We start from the raw sequence: 19016 nt of genomic DNA on the forward strand, positions 1-19016 counted from the left end.
CTAATTTAGCGTTGACTTCAAAAATTAATAAAATTTAATTTATATTATGAGTTTATGGTGCGTTAGTATAAGATAATTTTGGTATATCGATTAGTTGAGACAATGATGACACGTGTCCTCTACTGGGTCTGATGTGTAGTGCCTCATAAATGCATTTAAAGTCGGTTAAAAATTAGTTTCGGGCTCGAACCCTATCTTCGTATCCAATTCAATTTCAGATTTTGAGTTGCAAAATTGTCTCTAAAACATTGTATTAAAATATCAAGAATTCGAGCATAATAAAATAAAAAAAATAAAAAATAAAAAATGGGTCGGGTCAACCAAGAAGGGCCCATTTCGGCCCAGGCCCATTTAATTTTTTAATTCAAGTGGAGGAATACTTATTTTTTTTTGGTTATTTTATTCAAATTAATTTATAAAAAGAAAAAGGAAAAAAAATTCCATGGCAAGCTGGTAAAATAAAAACGTTTTATTTAAATTAGTTATATACATATACAGACAGATTTGTCCGACCAACGGCTGAGATTGAATCCCTGAAATCTCTCTCCATCCCGACCGCAATTATCGGTCCACTACCTCCTAAAAAGGCCTGCATTCGGCATCAAAAGCTCACCTCTTCCATTCTCCGTCTTCCTCTCCTCCCCCTTTCCCTTTCCACTTTGATCCCAAACCACCAGACCTCGGATCTAATCTCCTTTCCCTCCTGCAATGGCTGCCACCCCCTCTGTTCGTGAGGAGCATGTTTACATGGCCAAGCTTGCCGAGCAGGCAGAGCGCTACGAGGAGATGGTCGAGTTCATGGAGAAGGTTTCAGCTGTCATCGACAAGGAGGAGCTCACCGTCGAGGAGAGAAACCTCCTTTCTGTCGCCTACAAGAACGTTATCGGCGCTCGCAGGGCTTCCTGGCGGATCATTTCCTCCATTGAGCAGAAGGAGGAGAGCCGAGGCAACGCCGACCATGTCTCTGTGATCCGTGATTATAGATCCAAAATTGAGACCGAGCTCTCCAATATTTGCGATGGAATCCTCAAGCTCCTTGATTCCAGACTCATTCCCTCCGCCGTTTCCGGAGATTCCAAGGTTTTCTACCTCAAAATGAAGGGCGACTACCACAGATACCTGGCCGAATTCAAAACCGGAGCCGAACGCAAGGAAGCCGCCGAAAGCACTCTCACTGCTTACAAAGCCGCTCAGGTCTGCTTCGTTGATTTCCGATCCATGTATTTGACTGCTATTTTGTCATTATAGTGAGCCTATTTCTATGTCTCTTTGTTTGTGTAATTATTTTCTTTATTTAAGATCACGATAGTCAAATTATTGTTCCTCTTTCTAATTAGAAGGTCAATTCCTGCTACGTTCTTTCCGCTCGTTAGATTTTCGTATTGCGTAAAATTGAACGAACTTCCTATTTGATTTACAGGATATCGCGAATGCTGAGTTGCCTCCTACACATCCTATCCGACTTGGATTGACCCTTAACTTCTCTGTATTCTACTACGAAATTTTGAATTCCCCTGATCGTGCCTGCAGTCTTGCAAAACAGGTTAGCGAACTTCCGAAGTTTATACGCTATGTTAATCAAATGTTCAAATGATCTTTACCGTGTTTGGTATGAAATTATCATTACGTTACTCTTTTAACTGCTCGGGCAAACTATTGAAGTTCGAATCATCTCATAATTGCCTGGTTGTCCGTTTTCATGTTGACTGAGAATCCGAATCTAGAATGCTCTGCTTTTATAAAGCCTTATGTAACAGTTTCTTCTCATAAACTGGCGTAGTTTACCGTTTAATTCATCCGTTATTTCCATGCTTAAATCAGGCGTTTGATGAAGCTATCGCTGAGTTGGATACCCTTGGCGAGGAATCCTACAAAGATAGTACTTTGATCATGCAACTTCTTCGCGACAACCTCACTCTCTGGACATCGGACATGCAGGTACAGAAATTAAATGCATCCCACTTTAGTATTATGGTAGATGTACTGAAATAATTCATTACTCAACGACAGAGTGACCGTGGCTTAGTTATAATTTGAATTCAAATAATACGGTGAATATTTATGAACATATTACTCAATAAGCTATTTGGAAGAGCTACTATAGCTGTTCTATTATAAAATCTAATTGATGGCTGAAAAATCTACCATGCATTGAAGTACATTGAAATTACTGATAATGGTCCAAAGGAATTACAAACCCTCCTTTCCCTTTTCAATCAATGCCTAAGTTTACCAGAATTACACCCTTTTAGGCTCTAATTTTTGTTTTCATGATCTTGTTATAGGATGATGGTGCGGATGAGATTAAAGAAGCTCCCCCCAAGCGTGAGGATGAAAAGCAGTGAGATTAGTGGCTCCCCAAGTAGAGTTAAAACTTCTCCTTTATATGTTTTTGATAGGAGAAAATGCTTGCTTGTTGTTGCTTATTTTGTACTGTCCTGCCTTCTCTAAGGCTCTCATGATATTTCGTTGCGATCCGAGCTGCTACAGAACCTTGTTTATCTTTTCTGATTAATTATTATATATCGAAAATCAGTCTCTGTGTTCCTTCTCATTTTTATGTTACTGCGTTCCTTCCATGTCCAATCTGAATGGATGCTATTTGAAGCTCTGATAGCATTGGCTTCTATTTTGTTGCCAAGCTATAATGGCTTCATGTTGAATCATCCGCTCTATTGATTGATCTTTAGTTATAGGTTGTATCTAAGATTCCACCTCGATTGGAGAGTAATGAGTGTCATACCTCTATTTGAGAGAGGAACTAGTTCCAGCTTGAGCTCGGAAGAGAATGAATTGTGAGATCCCCATTACTTATAGAGGGAAAATAAATAGGGGGAAAATAAATATGTTTTATAATGGTGTGAAAACCTCTTTTCTAAGGACTGCCTCTTAAAAACTTTAAAAATGAAAGTCCAAAATAGAAAGGCTAAAGAGGACAATATCGAGTTTCGACTGTTGCATTGAAGTACAATAAAATCCGGGTAGGAAATATGAACTAATTTATATCACTCGTGTTTTTTTATTTAAAAATAAACTAATTTATTGATTATGTTTTAAAATAATCCCACCAAACAAAAAAACATATTCTCATTGACTAAATAAAAAATATTTAAAAAACAAATTGGAGACGGAAATTGAAAAACTAACGGTATTGCATTTTTAAATTCCAGAGTGGATAATAAAATAATAATATAATAGCAATTTTCCCTCTTTCTTTTCCGAGGCTTCCTTCTGACGCATAAAACGGCAGCGTTTCCTGAATGTACCCGCCCGAAGGGAACTAGTCGCTGACCCATCTAGGGCTTGACGCGGGTACAGTTGGCGAGAGAGGCAACTATGGAAACCCTAATTGACTTGTCAATGGCGAGAACATCAGATTTGGGGAAGAGGCGATGATGGCGGCATCTGAAACTGTGGATGTGACTGTAACATTGCAGACGATGGTGAGAGAGGCATTGAACCTTGCTGCTGTGTGGTGAAATTGTTCCAGCAGGACGAGGCTAGATGGTTGAGTGGTGAGAATCCTTGGGGCGGCGATGGATTTGAATCGGCAATGGGAAATGAGTTTTGGATGTATCGCATGTATGCTGAGATAGGAGATTCGGCCGCTGCGTGGACGGCTGGGAATGGAGGCAACGACGATAGCGGCGCCATAGGCCGGCCGGTCAGGCCGAAATTCAGGGCGGTCGAGGGGTGGAAATGGGAACTGTTTGGCAGCTGTTGTGGAGGGGGACGATTAGTAACATGAGCGAGAGGAGGAGGGCGAATTCGATGGAGGCGGGAGCTTTGGGGCTTAGGAGGTTGAATGGACGGAGGATTTGAGAAGCGCTCGTGAGCGGGTGAGCCTGTAAGCTTCTGAACCACATCGCGGAAGTCATTCTTGTTAATATTATACACCGGGGGCTGGTGCTGTTGCTGTTGCTGTTGCTGTTGCTGTTGCTGTTGCGCCTTTAGATTCTGTTGCTGCTGCGGTTGAACTGCAGGGGCTGCCGATTGAAGTCGATTTTGGGTATGGTTGAAGCTCGGATGATTTTGATTCACAGGAGCATCAAAACAGGGCTTTCTCAGCTGGGATTGGGAAGTAGCCTTGGAGATCTTGTGTGATAGTTTGCTGAGATTGAGACCATTATTGTCTCTCCCTGTGACACTGCTACTGGTCCTGGTCGATTCCACAGATGTTTGACTGCTTTTATCCATAATGTATATTATCCAATACGTTTTTGTTGTCTAACCTATACACAAACAGATGAATCAGGCACAGGGCTCACAGCAGGCAGCTCTAGGAGTGGTGGGGATGGCGAAAGAGATGAATCAGGCACATGGGTCACAGCAGGCAGCTCTAGCAGCGGTGGGGATGGTGGCCTACGCCTTTCTTCTTGCGCGGCAGTCGGTAAGTAGGGACACAAACCCTCTGTGCTGCTCACAGTACATATATTATATCATCTCAAGCTTGAAATTGTAAGAAGATGGTTGAATGATAATTACAAAAGGGAAGAAGCTATCCCTCATTTTCATTTACTAATACACTTTTAATCCAATGGCACTGTTGCTAATTTCGTGATTAAATGAAAGATAATCAAAGCTTACGTCTGCTAATTTGTTGTGTGATCTGTTTGTTGTGCCATAGGAAACGAATTAGAAAGCACTGTTGCTGGTCAAAGTTCAAGATTCGAACAGTGTTCTTTATGTAGGATTGAAAGAGAGAGAGACAAAGGCTGTGTAGATCATCATCATGTTCGCTTACATTGGACCCATTAGCCGTAAGAGATTTTGAATTTGAATTTGAAGCGTTTGGTCCTTTTCTATTGATTATTAAATGGAAATTCTGAACTCTTTGTGTTCCATGATTTTGCAATTATTTGTTGTAGAACATATGGTAACAATTTTATGCATTAGATTTCATATAATTTGACGATGATTTTTAAATTATTATATTATTTGTGACCTATGCTCGAAATCTTACTTTTGATTTTAATATACGTTTCAAAACTATTTCCAATTCCATTTTACGTCCAAAAATTGAAAAATCGATTTGTGCTTTACATCATTCTAACCATTTTAATTTTGTGTTTAGTAAAAAATATAATAGATTAATAATTGATGGCTCCATGAGTTCGTTTGATGGGTCGTTTGTTGATCTCGATTCATGAGCTACCATTTGAGTTTGCTTTGTGGGACTCGACCGAAGAGGACCACTCGAGTAAAAAAAAAAAAATCTCTAATCTAACACAAATTATATTAATAAAATTTCATAACTCTGTCTAAAAAAAATTAAGTTATATCATTTTTTTTTGTTAGTCACTTTAATTAAAAAAAATATTTAAAACAAAGTTGGAAAAACTAAATTGACGAAGTTCAGGCAAAAATAAAAGAAAAGAAAAAGAAAACAAAATTCACTTATTGGGCTCCAATTTAAATAGACGGCCCGTTCACTTGGCCCATCACAGCCCATTACCCAAATTAAAGAGTGACGTGGCAATTTCTAATTGGAGAACCATTCTCGCTCTTTCGCCTCAGCTGGAATCATCGGAACCAGTGAGTGGTCAATTTTAACCTAACCAACGGGTTAGTGTTTGTTCCTCTTTGCTTTGCTTTGCTTTGCCCTATTGCTCGCCTCTGGTATCATCGAATCGTTGGGTTTGTAGCTGCAACCGAAGCGGATCGCTTCTTCTTTTTCCATACATGGCGGAAGCGCAGAGTGAAAAACCTCCTTCCTTGTCTGAGGTATTCTTTTTGCAGCTTTCATTATCTCAAATCTTTCACTTAACCTAATTTCTGTTTTAGTTACGCCCTTCCTTCAGTTTTTGTAAATTTTTCCCCGGAAATGTATTTTAATCGGTCGATTAACGGTCGATTTTGATAGATCGGTTGTTTTATTGTAGGATTTCTTCAATTATAATGACAGGTGGGATTTTTAGTTGTAAATTCATCATTTCTTAGTATTCTGGAAAAAAATTGTACAACAGTGGTAAATTCCCTGGATTAGAAACCCCGATTCCATTGGAAATAGAAATAGTTTTGAGATCCATTAGCAATAAATGGTTGGAGAATGCTTCCCGCGGGTTCTGGTGGTTTGTTTTGCTCTCTTTATATTATTTGTTTTGACAAGATCAATATGGTTAACCAAGTTTTAAAGAATTGTTACTTATAGTTTCCTAAAAGATATATATTTCTTCACTCCCCATTAAAGGAAAAATAAAAACCAATAACCCAACTCTAAGCAATGGCCATTGTTCTTAATAATTTCGCCTAACAGCTCTGTATACGATAAAGAACAAAAGAAACAGGTTTGAGCTGCCTAGTTTAACAGGGGAATTTGAATTTGAGGTCAAATTTTCTCCTTAACTAGAACTCCCAGCAGTAAATCGTGTTGGTTTGTTATATAAATCCTGGGAGCTATGCACCTTGTGGTTTCTCTGTGCTACTGTAATTTTGGAGAGTGAGAATTTTTTACCCTTAAGATCATGGTAAGAAGCATGTCTCGGTCATTATCGTTCTCATATCGGGACATTGTTATAGAGCCTTTACAAAGAAAATCTGGTAAAGTTCGGATTTGAGAATTGAGAATAACCTTTTGTTAATTTGGCTTTTAGCAATATTCCTTGAAAGAAAAAGAGGAGAAGGTGGATATACCGAAGCCCTCTGAAGTAAAAGAGGTGGATAACTCGGAAAATGCTGCCCCTGCTGAAGTTGTTGTGAAGAATGATGAACCACCTGTTGAAGCTGATGCTGATCAAGGCAGTGACAACACTCCTGCTGATGAAAACAATGGGGATGCTTCGGCAGCTGCTGCTGTAGAGGATTCTGAAACCAATGCTGCTGCTGGAGAAGAGGAAATATCTGGTGACCAAGAAAGCACGGATGAGCGACCTGAGATCAAGGTTGCTGCCCTGTTTATTTTTGAAATGCATGACTTGTAGGCATCTTGTAGTTTTGATTTTTGTGTATATATTGTTTGCTCATTCTTTTGTTGCTCATATGCAGCTCGAAACAGCACCAGCAGATTTTCGGTTCCCTACTACAAATCAAACTAGGCATTGCTTCACCCGCTACATTGAGTACCATAGGTAACGTTTAGCGTGTTTTTTGTCTACTTCTTGTATTCAATTCTTGGTCCTTTCATAATTTAGTTGAACTTCCTTGAAAGTATGTGCTCATCTTTGTGATGCTTACAGATGCACACAAGCCAAAGGGGAAGGCGCTCCGGAGTGTGACAAGTTTGCGAAATATTATCGTTCTCTTTGCCCAAATGAATGGGTATGTGTTTTCGCTTCTGGATCTATTTTCGTTCACTTAGAGAACTCAAGGACACTGTTATACATCCTACTGTTCAAGTAAGGTTGTGTTCGATCACTTAACTTAAACTTGGTAAAAAGTGGGAGATTAAAGTCAGCCATATGCTTGATGTAAAATGTGCTCTATAAGACCTTTATGTTTGTCATTTCACCAACACCGGGCACGAGCTCGATGTTCATACGTATCTCTACTCATAGTTAATCAATCAAAGCATTACTTTCTCGACGAATTCTGGCAAAAGCACATCAAAATTTGACATGATAATTTCTCTTAGTAACGCATTCTTTAATAACTGTTGCAGGTAGAGAAGTGGAATGAGCAGAGGGAGAACGGATGCTTCCCAGGTCCGCTGTAGGAGTGTTGTCTATTCGAAAATTCATCAGCAGTTTGGCTCACGCTGCCGTAAGACAGGCAAATAAACTGGAGAATGTTGTCTCTATCAAACAATTGAGTTAATAATTTTCGGCTGGTTTTGTTCTTTATTATTCAAATCCATTTGCAAGCAAGTTTTGTTGATTCAGTACCAAATGGTTTTTCCATATTTAGATCATGTTTCATCAATGGCTACTTGGAGTTGGAACCTAACCACTCCTGTAAGACCCATATCGGATGCACTGATACATGCTTTTATGAAAATTCTAATAAACTGTAGTTAGCTATTCTCTTTGTTCTCGAGCCATTCTTCTGACCAGAGCCTTGCACATTCTAAAGTTGATGGAGATCCGTCCTGAAACCAAGATGGAAGTTGTGTTGTTTAAAAGAAGAAATTGATGCAGAAAATAAAAACAATATCTACACGAATTACCCTCACAACGTAATTTTCATATGAGTTTTTGGTGTAAATGTACAAATTCTTGAACGAATTTAAATCCAGACAAGTAAAAACTCTTCAAAGTAAAAGATATAATTAAACATAGCATTTAACCAAGAACATATAATCAATTACTTAGATGTGTCAACGAAGGACTCGATTTGAATTCCGCTGAGGATCGTAGTTGACACAAATAACAATGTCCTTAAATGTATAACTAGGATTGTGTTTATTATCAAAACACAATTTACACATTGATTGCAATTGGAGCGTAAAAAAGAAAAAAAATAAAAATAAAAAACATTTATAGATCGACGCATAGTTCTTATAATCTGGAGATTCTGGTTAAGCTCTTTCACCACGGATTCTTCTGGCAAGTTGAATATCTTTCGGCATTATTGTAACACGCTTGGCATGAATGGCGCAGAGATTGGTATCTTCAAACAGCCCAACGAGGTAAGCTTCAGCCGCCTCTTGCAACGCCAAAACCGCGTGGCTCTGGAAACGCAGATCTGTCTTGAAATCTTGTGCGATTTCTCGGACAAGCCTCTGGAATGGGAGCTTGCGGATAAGAAGCTCAGTACTCTTCTGGTACTTGCGGATTTCTCTGTATCACATACATTACAGAGGGCATAAGATTCATGTAAACAAGAAACCATGGTTGATTTTTTCGAATGTGTAAAGTAAAGATCAGATGTGGTAACATACCGAAGAGCAACTGTTCCTGGGCGGTATCTGTGTGGCTTCTTCACGCCTCCAGTAGTGGGTGCCGACTTACGCGCAGCCTGGCAAAATATTGGTCAGATTTACAATACATTAGGTCAGGAAACAAATGAGAATTCAGAACTAGGTTGCTTGCTATCATCCTAGAAAATACCTTGGTAGCAAGCTGCTTTCTGGGAGCCTTTCCACCTGTGGATTTGCGAGCAGTTTGCTTCGTACGAGCCATCTGAATCAATGTCGTGCGAATTAAATATCGTCGCTCAATCAAAACAAAACAGATCGCTAAGATAATTCAAATGTAAAGTGCGTCTCCGCTTCCAAATTAGAATGAACAGATATATCTGAATCTGACGATTGATTGTTCCAAAAAACCTATAAATTAGAAGTAGCTACTAAACCTAACCAGCATTTAGCCTGCGAATATGAGATTATTTGACCTACTTCTCCCCATTCCTCTCCTAAAACTTTTCACGGATAAAAGCACAAGTTCTTCGACTATGTAGAGGTTTCTACAGATTAGTTATCAACAAACCTCAAAGTTCGAGAAATAAATTCCAGAAGAAAAACTAACCCTAACCGTAAACTACATTCGATTAGAACGAATTCGAGCAGAAGATCAACCATATCCTCCAGGAATGAAATTGAAAGGAAAACCGAATAATACTAATCAATCACAAGAAAATAAGTCGGATAAACGAGACGACGATGAACTAACCTGGAAGAAGAGGAGGGGCTTGACACGCTAGAGAGAATTTTCGTCCTCGGATAGATAGGGATTTCTTTCAAAATACGGATGAATGCGAAGAATGGGGAACCAAACCCCTTTATATAGGGCCTCCCGGTCCGACCCAAGCCTGTGCCGTATGGCGGCGGATGGACACGATTAACATTCACTGTGTTTCTTCGTGCTTAATCGGACGGTAGAAAGAATCCTACCGTACTTCGTACGCGTGGATCAATGGACGGTCACGATTCGACTTTCCGAAACATTGGACGGATCGTGAAAATGACGTGGTGGTTCCTTATTGGTGGTAGGGACACTAGAAAATTTTGAAGGCAGAAATGATTTTGTCCGTCTTATTATACTTTAAAATTATTTGAGATTTATTATATTATTTAAGATGAAAATGTTAATTTTCAACTAATTTTAGTAATTTCAAAATTGCAATTTCAACAAAATATAATTTTTTTTTATAAATATATTTGTTTACGAGTGATTTTAAATAGTTAATCATTATTGTCATATTTAAAATAACTTTTAAGGTAAAAAAAATATATTTTTTACTATTTTTTAATTTGAAGTTTAATTTTACACTTTAAAATATGATTTCATACCAAAATTAGAGTACATTTCAAAATAATTTTAAACTTGAAAAATATGATTTTTAACCGTTTTAATATCATTTCCAAAATTATATAGGCAATTTTCAACTTATTAAAAGTCAGCAAGATTACATAATCAAACTATAATATGTTGATGATTAATGGAGGTGAGTCCCACGTTAGTTAATTTAGTAGATGGTCGTGGGTTTATAAACGAGGAATACTATCTCCATTGAGGCCCTATTGAGGCCCAAAGCAAAGTCATGAGAGGTTATACTCAATGTGGACAATATCATACCTCTGCCGAGAGTCTGGATTTCTAACCAATATATTTTGCACAATTGAAAATCTGTCGAATTGTAAAAATAAATTTAATTGCTTCATTATTGCACTAATTTAATTACTATAAGATGCCAACTATCAAAACTCGGGTTATAAGCACTCCATTGTCGTCCCGTTGTAGCTGCCTTACTGTAACGACGTACAAAGCTGGTGCGACGATGGGGGGTGGAGGGTGGGGCGCCTGCATATACATTGAGCTGTAGGGGCATTTTATCTTGCTATTTAATGGAACTATCTGAAAATGGAAGTCATATTCCCATTTGGCAATTCTCTTTGACATAAACAATCTGGCAAAGGGTTGACATAAAAGGCTTCTTCTGAGCGGAACCTGTCCATGCCCTTGGTTCCTGAAATCGGACCTTTTCTCTTCCTCGCTGAGCCTTGCCTGATAAAACAGGTTAAAGAGCAAAATCAAGTACATGTTTGTTTCTTTAAAGAAGATCACTAGAATTTGCTCCCACAATTCAATATCCAATTAACTAACAAACAACAATAAGAAGAAGAAAAACATACCTTCTCTTGTGCATTTCAATGATTCGGTGTGCCAAATTTTTCCCGTCTTTCATTGTTCCGTGATCAACTTTGTCGAACAAACGAACAAGCCCTTTCCTGGTTGACGATGACATGATGATACAAACAGTTTCAGAGGAAGCAATTTGAGGCAACATTCTAGTAGAAAATGCTTATAATGATAAGTTTCTTGCCTGTCAGGAGATATTGTTTTCCTATGTCCAAGAAATCGTCGGTGACCTTCAACTGCTCTTGCCATATTCCCGGAGTATGAAGGAACAAAAACGTCACTCTCAACAGACACAATGTAGTCCAGAGCAGCCATTTGAGATGCATGATTGACAAAAGGTTCGAGCTCCTCAACAGATGCTAACTGCTCCTGAAATTAGCAGAAGAAACAAATAAGCCTATCATTGCAAATTCACAAGCCATTCGACACTTCTGTAAGAAGTTTGTGTGGGAAATCCCAGGAACCCACCTTACTGCTAACACAGGAGAATCTTGAAAATGATCAACTATCGATCGGCATAGCTAACAGGACATGGGATTTGAGTTTTCTAAGTTCATGAAACTTTTGATATAATCAAAAGTTTTTAAAGAAATCTTGTAGTTTTCAAAATAGGAAATTAAGGTAGTGAGGTCCAAAAAGTTACAGTACATGTTCATACCTTGCTCATCAGTAATGGATACCGTGCTTGCAGATCAGACATGTGTGAATCACCACCATAAATCTCTCCAGCTGCAATGTATATAGGAGTTTTGGACGGGTAGCCAAGTGCACTAAGAAATATTCCGACCTCCTTTGGAGTTAGTGGGCAGAACCCTTTGGATCTTTGTTCCAAAGGATCAATCTCCTTTACCTTCCAATATGACGTATTTTCTCTGCAGGCATTGAACTCAACTCAACACATCACCAGAAAAACATGTACGATGTAACCAGACACATTGAGGTTTATAGGAAGGATCTTATACCTAATCATCCGTAGCTCGTCTGCTTCAGCAGGAGATAAATCATGTGTACACCCACTAAATGCAAGCATGTCCTTCTCGTATCGTAAATGTAGAGCAATATAAGGACCACGGGACCTCATTCGATCCACCAATAACTACAGTATGTATTTCAACTATTTATATAATTGCTAAAAGAAGGGACACGATCACTGCAGCAGCAAAATAAGACTAGAAAAGAATATTACTTTGCCCAAGGCTTCAATTTTAGGTGCAAAAAGAAGGGCTTGGTAGCAAGCACGGCAGCGGAGTCTCTGGATATCTAAAGGCAGATTATTGTTTGCTAATCGTGAATCAGATTTTGCAGCTCGAATAACCTACAAATAGCACATTAACTATTGAAGAACAATAATAGGGATTTTCATTGACAAGATCCAAATTTGGTCTAAGTACCTGATATTCATCCCAAAGGGTAGCAATCTCCTGCTCGTAATAATCCTTAGCTGACCAGCTTCTAAAATGCTTAATTATCTTCGTAGCAGTAGCCAATTCTTTAGGAAGTTTTTTTATCACTTTTACATCGTTAGCAAGAGCATTGATAAAATGATCTTCATCAAAAACATCCGAGAAGTTGCTGAAGATTAAAACAAATAAAATGAAATCAATCATGGACTGGGCAATGTGACACATGGAGATTGGGGAAAAAAGGATGAAGAAGAACAAGAAACCTAGTGTCCTGCCAGAACGATTGTTTATCGAGTTCTGGAATTACAAGGGTAGCATTAATGATGCGGGCTACAGCTACCATGTCACATATCTGCAATTCAAGAATGAAAATGGTTTTTAAAGACCAAAATTTCCACTGATTCAGTTATGAAGTACTGGAACATAATAAACACAAAATGACCTGGTCAACAACTCCGGGATCTAAAATAAGCTTACATAATCCGAAAGATACTAATTTCAGGACAAAACTATGAGCTCTAAAAATGGGAAGTTATATTGGGGGCTAATTTATGAATGCTTTAGAATCCCTCCTTCAAGCACTCAAATGTTCTTATGTTACAGTGTATACATGTACCATAAAATTGAATGATATTAGGACTAAACTTGGAATTTAATGTGTTGAATGACTGAATTGAGAGGTAAAGATGACAGTCCATGATGAAATGAATATAACATTCCAAAATGGAATATAGATCATCGACAAAGATAAAGTTAAAAACAATAAAAACAAAATAAAATAAAGTCGAGGAACTGAAACCGTACTTTGAGAACTCTGATTGAAATCATGTGAAATTTTAATAAAAACTATATTCTAGCAACAAAAAAAAAAAAAAAAANNAAAAAAAAAAAAAAAAAAAAAAAAAAAAAAAAAAAAAAAAAAAAAAAAAAAAAAAAAAAAAAAAAAAAAAAAAAAAAAGGCTAAAACACTTTGATAATAATTAATGTCACTATCATAATGTAGGAGAGGTTACAGACCCCAGCGCGCATTTGATTGAGTCCCCCATTTGTATGAACTAGAAGGTAACCTCGTGACTCCACAGGAGCTGCATATCCGACAGAAGTTTTGAGATTAACTACAAGAAAATTTTGTTTGGAACGAGATGAACAAAGTAACACTCTTACGTGTATAATTGAAACTAGGCTCTACACATGGTAAAAAGTCACGGTTCGATGGAGGCTTCCATAGCTTGTCCAGATCCGGAACCAAGTTTGCACTGCCCAACTGTCAAGTCTAAAGGAGTGAAAACATGAAAGGTGCATAACTTCTTATCAATACCGAAATTACATCTGATTACCTATTTAACCAAAGACTAGAAAAATTATATTCTACTAATTGCTAGAAAAACAATGGTTGTCAAGAAGAAAAGTCTCAGACGGCATATTATATTTCCAATTCTTTTCTGTTCTCATTGCTATTTTTGAGTTTCCACCAAAAACTGAGGCCATTCTGGAAATGAATCATAACTACAGAGTTAAGGAAAGTAAAACCTTGCGAGAAGCAACAGGAGCTTTGGACAAATGAAGCGGAACAATCTCTTGAGTCCAGCTATTCTCGGTGCTCAACCTCTGGTGTTTAAATTCACGTTGCTACATGATGAAGAACACAATATATGTTAACGAAAATTTTCCAATATCAAAAGCAGCACAGCCTAAAACTTAAGACCACTCCGTCAAACATTTCACGAGTAATCAGTCAACAACGCAACTCAAAGTCAAAGAGTGCCCTACCTAATCTCAATTTACAATCGAAAACAACTCCCGACCGAGAGAATTAATGAATATAAACGTAAAATTGGAATGCATTATACACATCCATTTCATAAAAAATTGAAGCTATTCACTGCCTTCACTCGCTCGTCGATAAAGCAATCTAATCATTTCGAATCCAAACGCCATAATCAGGAATGCTTCTCAGAAAGATTTTAGAAACAAAAAAGAAAACGAAAATACGCGGTTAAAACACAGTAATACGTGAAGGAGAAAAGAAGAAAATGAAGAAATGAAGAGCGAGAGTAGAGATTAAGAGAAAAGATAGGTCACCGCAGGAAGCTTGTGGGAATCGGAGAAGCCAGGGACTTTGGAGGACGGAAAAAAGTGAAGATGAACAGAAAGAAGCGCTAATAAGGCTATAAAACATATGGCGCAGGTTAGCAGCTTCCTCAGCACCGCCACTGCTCTCCTCCTCCGCTTCAGCATCTCTTTCTCACCACCGTCACTCTGAGCAATGGCGAGCAAGCCGCTTAGAAAATACAACTCTCTGTTTCTCTCTGTCTCTCTCTGTCTCTCCGTCAGCCTCAACCTTTGGCTTTGTTCGTCTCCAGCAGCAGCGGCGGCGGCGAGAAAGAGATCGGCGCGGCTGAGCGGTGTGTAGTTTTGGTTTTATTGTTAATTCTTGTACGGCATTCGGCCGCACACTGCCTTTTGCTGGATACCATTTCCGCGTTGAGGGACGAAGCTGTAATTAAATATTGGGATTTCGACCTTTCCTGGGTCCCACATCGGATTCCAAATACCCTTAGAATTTTCTTTTCTTTTTTTTTAATATTTAAATACGTGTTTTAATGCATAAATCCAAGCTTATAATACTAATGTGCATGAAGCAGTGTCTATTAGAGCATACTAGAATTATCTATCTCTATGACGAGAATGTTCTCTATTTATATTAACCTCATTTGACACGAGGCGTGTCTAATGACCTAAAATTTCCTTACCCTTTTCGTGTAATAGGAAACGTCCTTGGCTCCAATGCGTCACAGCCTTCAAAGCATTCATTTCCCATTTCGTATGTGTGGGCTTGATGGGTGGTCCATTCCTTGACCTTTCAGATAACTATTCCCGTAATAACTTCTAAGTAGGTGGGTTTAGTAGAAATTGAACGAATTTCACTTAAACCTTCCATTTTACATTTATATTCCAATATATGGTCGGTGTCAAAATTGCCAAAACTAACCAATCCACATGAGTCCAGTCCCCGTGAAGGGTCGCCATCTTTTATTCATAGCACAATAATGACAATACCTAACCGCTATGAGTCACATTCTATATGATGAAAAAGGTATTAAAAAAAATGCACAACATTAAATTTCACCATTCCAAATTGTTTAGATATAGCTAGTTTCTGGTTTGGGTAAACCTTTTCAACTTCGTTAAATTCGGGACAATTTCGTCAATGGCTGAGTTTCTTCGCAAATATAAACATTTTAATGGCTGAGAAGTCCGAGACCGCGGGCGACAAAGTACTCAGGGAGGGCGGTGACATGATACGGGTGGCGGCGCCTCTTGCTTTATTTTATTTTATTTTATTTTATTTTTAATTATGCTATTTGAGAATAAAAATAATATTTTTTATATTAAAAAAATATTTACTTGACCACATCGTGAAAGCAAGACACTAACTTTAATACAAAAAATGATTTGCTTTCTCTAATTTTATATTATATAATTAAATGCTAAATCACGTGATTACTGATTAAATTCAGAATATATTTTAAATTCCAGATCCGTATGTGTCGTTAATTTTATATTTAATTTTTTCCAATTCAGACATCTTTTCATACGTGTTTGACGGGGAAAGCATCAGATCTCAGTCTTGTTGCGTGGCACAATCCAGTTGGTTGATAAGCTACAAATACCAACATTTAAGATTTAACCGTGTAATAACTTGAAAATAATAATAATAAAAATATGCGAATGGTGTGTACGTGGCGGAAGATGACGTGATCACAAATGGGCCCCTCTTGTTTGAAACTTTTTACCAACATGCCACATGCGCATCATTTAATAATACAAAATAAAAGGTAACCCAAATTTTATGGGTTTTGTTTGCCACGATAAACTCGCCACCTATTTCAATTCTTTATTTATTTTTATAAAAAATTAAAATAAATATTAAAATAATTTTAAATACCTTAATTACTTTATAAACATAATCTTATAAACGCGTGATCATTCCCTAAATTATAGCCGGTGTGAGACTTCCATCATCCAACACCTCCCCTTAATCGAGGCTCGACTCCTTTGGAGTTTTAGTCATTTTTTACTTCTTTGTTTGATATTTGAGGATTTACCAATCTATTGGCACGACTGAGTTTAGGGCATAGCTCTGATACCATGTTGACGAACACGACTCTCCACAATAGTATGACATTGTCCACTTTGAGCCTAAGCTCTCATGACTTTGCTTTGAGTTTTCCCATAAGGCCTCATTCCAATGGAGTTAGTATTTATCACTTATAAACCTATGATCATTCCCTATATTAGCCGGTTTGGGACTTCCATCATCCAACAACCATTAAGTCAATTATCATTCTGATTACGCGTGTTTTGCTTAAAGTAATTTTATGTCGAGTGACCTCAGTGAAAGTTTTTTAAGATGCATGTGAATAAGGATAAAATATGCTGATTAAAATTTTTAAATATTGTAAGCTCGAAACTCTAATTGGTGATATTTGACTCCATGGGCCCAAATTGCCAATCTTGGGCCGTGGAGGGTACAATTAGTGTTGGATTGGACCCTCAAACGAAGGAAACGAATTGAGACCACGCGTTAATAAGGGCGATCATGAGAATAGGATAATTAAAAATACTTAAACATCTTTTTTCGATGACTCAAACATGCTGGAATAACTCACGTTGGACTATGAATGTAACAATTCAAGTCTACTGTTAGTAGATATTGTTTGTTTTAACTTGTAACGTATCGTTATTAGCCTCATAGTTTTGGAATGCGTTCGTTAGGAAGAGGTTTTCACGCAATTATAAGAAATGTTTCATTTCCCTCTTCAACCGACATGGGATCTTACAATCCATCTCCTTTGGAGGGCAGCGTCCTTGCTGGCATACCGCACAGTATCTATAGCTCATACACACCGTTAGTAGATATTATCCGCTTTGGTCTTGTTATGTATCGTCGTCACTGTTTCGTTTTTATCTCCAACCAATGTGAGATCTCAGAATGGAAATGGTTTTTACTTTTAAGAAACGATGAATAAGTAACGTAACCATGTTGCAATAAAATGTTGAGACCATCAGATAAAGAATTCGAATTTCATATCGTCGAAATTATCAATGGTTGGTGACGAAGCACGTCATCTTGTAAGAGGAAGGGTAGAGCTGGCTGGAGCAAGGCTGTCATGGGCAAGGAGTGTGTTCTGTTGACTGTGAAAAAATTCCACGGAAAGGACAGCGACAGTCCAGCTAAAGTACCAAACAATATTGTTTTCCTTTATTTATTTTATTTTATTTTTAACAATAATAAATTCCTACGCCAAACTGTTCTGTACTATACACACTCAATGAATCATTAATAAATATTAACAATATCTTGCTTTTTCCCTCGGTTCGAACGGTTAGTAGTTTTCTATTTACAATCTTAGAGGTCCAACGTTCTGATTGTCATACGGTTTAGTATCTAATTTTAATACCCAAGCTCACGACTAGTAGATATTGTCCGTTTCGACCCATTATGTATCATCGTCAGCCTCACAGTTTTCAAAACGCGTTTACTAGTAAATGATTTTCACACCCTTATAAAAAAATGTTTCATTCCCCTCTCCAATCGAAATTTTACAATCCACCCTAATTTGAGCCCAACATCCTCATTGGCACACCATCTAATCTCTAGCTATGATGTCATTTCTAAAACTCACCACTAGTAGATACTATCAACTTGAACCGTTATATAATCATATAGTTAACATAAAAAAAAAATGATTTTTTATTAAAATATTAATATGACATCATTGCAATCAAGGGACATTTAAGTAAATTTACATGAGTGGGGGAAGGGTAAAATTGGAATTAGGGAAATATATAGAAGAAGTGGAGCATGAAGTCTCCAAGAACATGCAATGTTAGACTTTAAATTATTTACAATTTTTTCTCTCAATTTTCCCATTTCTAAATCTCATACCAAACTCGATAAAATCGACTTCAAATATAAGTTATGTGGAACAAAATTATAAATAAAAAAAAATAAAAAATTAATATTAGAATAAAATATAAGATATGCATAATCTCCGACAATAATTAAACAATGAAGCTCACTCAATTATTAAAATGGGATAAATGTTACGCCCAAAGTTTGGTGGTAATACAAACAACATAAATTCCATTAACATAATCCATAAATCATACGACTATGTAAGTTACCTAGATGAAATTATACAAAATATTGATGAATTTGTTGGATCAATCCAAGAACAAAAAAACAACCACCAAAAAGATTGGACAGGTTTTTGGGTGCAAGTTGTTGGATGGAAAAGATGATAAAAATCATGAAAAGAAACAATCTTCATCTGGGGTTTGGAAATTGGTTGGATCTGTGTGATAAAGTAGATACTAATTGTTTTGGTCTTCGATTCATCATCAATTTGGACCAAAACCCAGGATTTGTTGCTTGAGTGGGCGTTGATCTTCTTTTGAACAAGGAAGAAATGGAGGATTTGGTTCTGGGGAAGTATGGGGAGGCGGAGGAAGAAGGGAAGGAAGAAGAGTAATAAGAGGATAGAGATGATAATGAAGAAGATGAAACGGATGCCGCCGCCGTTGCCGCCGC

General features: G+C 37.5%; 5 protein-coding genes across 6 annotated transcripts; 2 read left to right on the top strand and 3 right to left on the bottom strand.

The window, feature by feature from the left end:
- Window positions 1-602: 602 nt before the first annotated feature.
- On the top strand, window positions 603-2554 carry LOC111805951 (14-3-3-like protein). Its single transcript, XM_023691260.1, has 4 exons — window positions 603-1194; window positions 1421-1543; window positions 1822-1938; window positions 2286-2554. The coding sequence occupies exons 1-4, from the start codon at window positions 709-711 to the stop codon at window positions 2343-2345; spliced, it is 786 nt and encodes a 261-aa protein (XP_023547028.1). The 5' UTR covers window positions 603-708; the 3' UTR covers window positions 2346-2554.
- Window positions 2555-3134: 580 nt separating this feature from the next.
- LOC111805950 (VQ motif-containing protein 9-like) lies at window positions 3135-4388 on the bottom strand. The gene has a single exon (XM_023691258.1). The coding sequence runs from the start codon at window positions 4195-4197 to the stop codon at window positions 3373-3375; it is 825 nt and encodes a 274-aa protein (XP_023547026.1). The 5' UTR covers window positions 4198-4388; the 3' UTR covers window positions 3135-3372.
- A 1117-nt stretch (window positions 4389-5505) lies between these two features.
- Window positions 5506-7962, top strand: LOC111805952 (cytochrome c oxidase subunit 6b-3-like). 2 transcript variants are annotated; one of them, XM_023691261.1, is made up of 5 exons: window positions 5506-5724; window positions 6594-6881; window positions 6985-7067; window positions 7176-7257; window positions 7598-7962. In XM_023691261.1, the coding sequence occupies exons 1-5, from the start codon at window positions 5683-5685 to the stop codon at window positions 7649-7651; spliced, it is 549 nt and encodes a 182-aa protein (XP_023547029.1). In that variant the 5' UTR covers window positions 5506-5682; the 3' UTR covers window positions 7652-7962. The 2 variants fall into 2 exon arrangements, with proteins under 2 accessions (XP_023547029.1, XP_023547030.1); XM_023691262.1 differs by lacking the exons at window positions 5506-5724; window positions 6594-6881 and having other exon boundaries at window positions 6979-7067.
- A 222-nt stretch (window positions 7963-8184) lies between these two features.
- Window positions 8185-9650, bottom strand: LOC111805953 (histone H3.3). The gene is made up of 4 exons (XM_023691263.1): window positions 9546-9650; window positions 8985-9056; window positions 8816-8892; window positions 8185-8714 (listed from the first exon to the last, which is right to left on the bottom strand). Exons 2-4 carry the CDS (start codon window positions 9054-9056, stop codon window positions 8453-8455), a joined length of 411 nt encoding a protein of 136 aa, XP_023547031.1. The 5' UTR covers window positions 9546-9650; the 3' UTR covers window positions 8185-8452.
- Window positions 9651-10417: 767 nt separating this feature from the next.
- On the bottom strand, window positions 10418-14903 carry LOC111805954 (O-fucosyltransferase 7-like). The gene is made up of 12 exons (XM_023691264.1): window positions 14501-14903; window positions 13949-14047; window positions 13583-13682; window positions 13436-13503; window positions 12682-12770; window positions 12407-12587; window positions 12202-12330; window positions 11978-12111; window positions 11674-11887; window positions 11200-11384; window positions 11009-11104; window positions 10418-10880 (listed from the first exon to the last, which is right to left on the bottom strand). Exons 1-12 carry the CDS (start codon window positions 14654-14656, stop codon window positions 10727-10729), a joined length of 1605 nt encoding a protein of 534 aa, XP_023547032.1. The 5' UTR covers window positions 14657-14903; the 3' UTR covers window positions 10418-10726.
- Window positions 14904-19016: the final 4113 nt, after the last annotated feature.

The sequence above is a fragment of the Cucurbita pepo genome, chromosome LG11 (genome assembly GCF_002806865.2).
Source record: "Cucurbita pepo subsp. pepo cultivar mu-cu-16 chromosome LG11, ASM280686v2, whole genome shotgun sequence".
NCBI classification, from domain to species: Eukaryota; Viridiplantae; Streptophyta; class Magnoliopsida; order Cucurbitales; family Cucurbitaceae; genus Cucurbita; species Cucurbita pepo.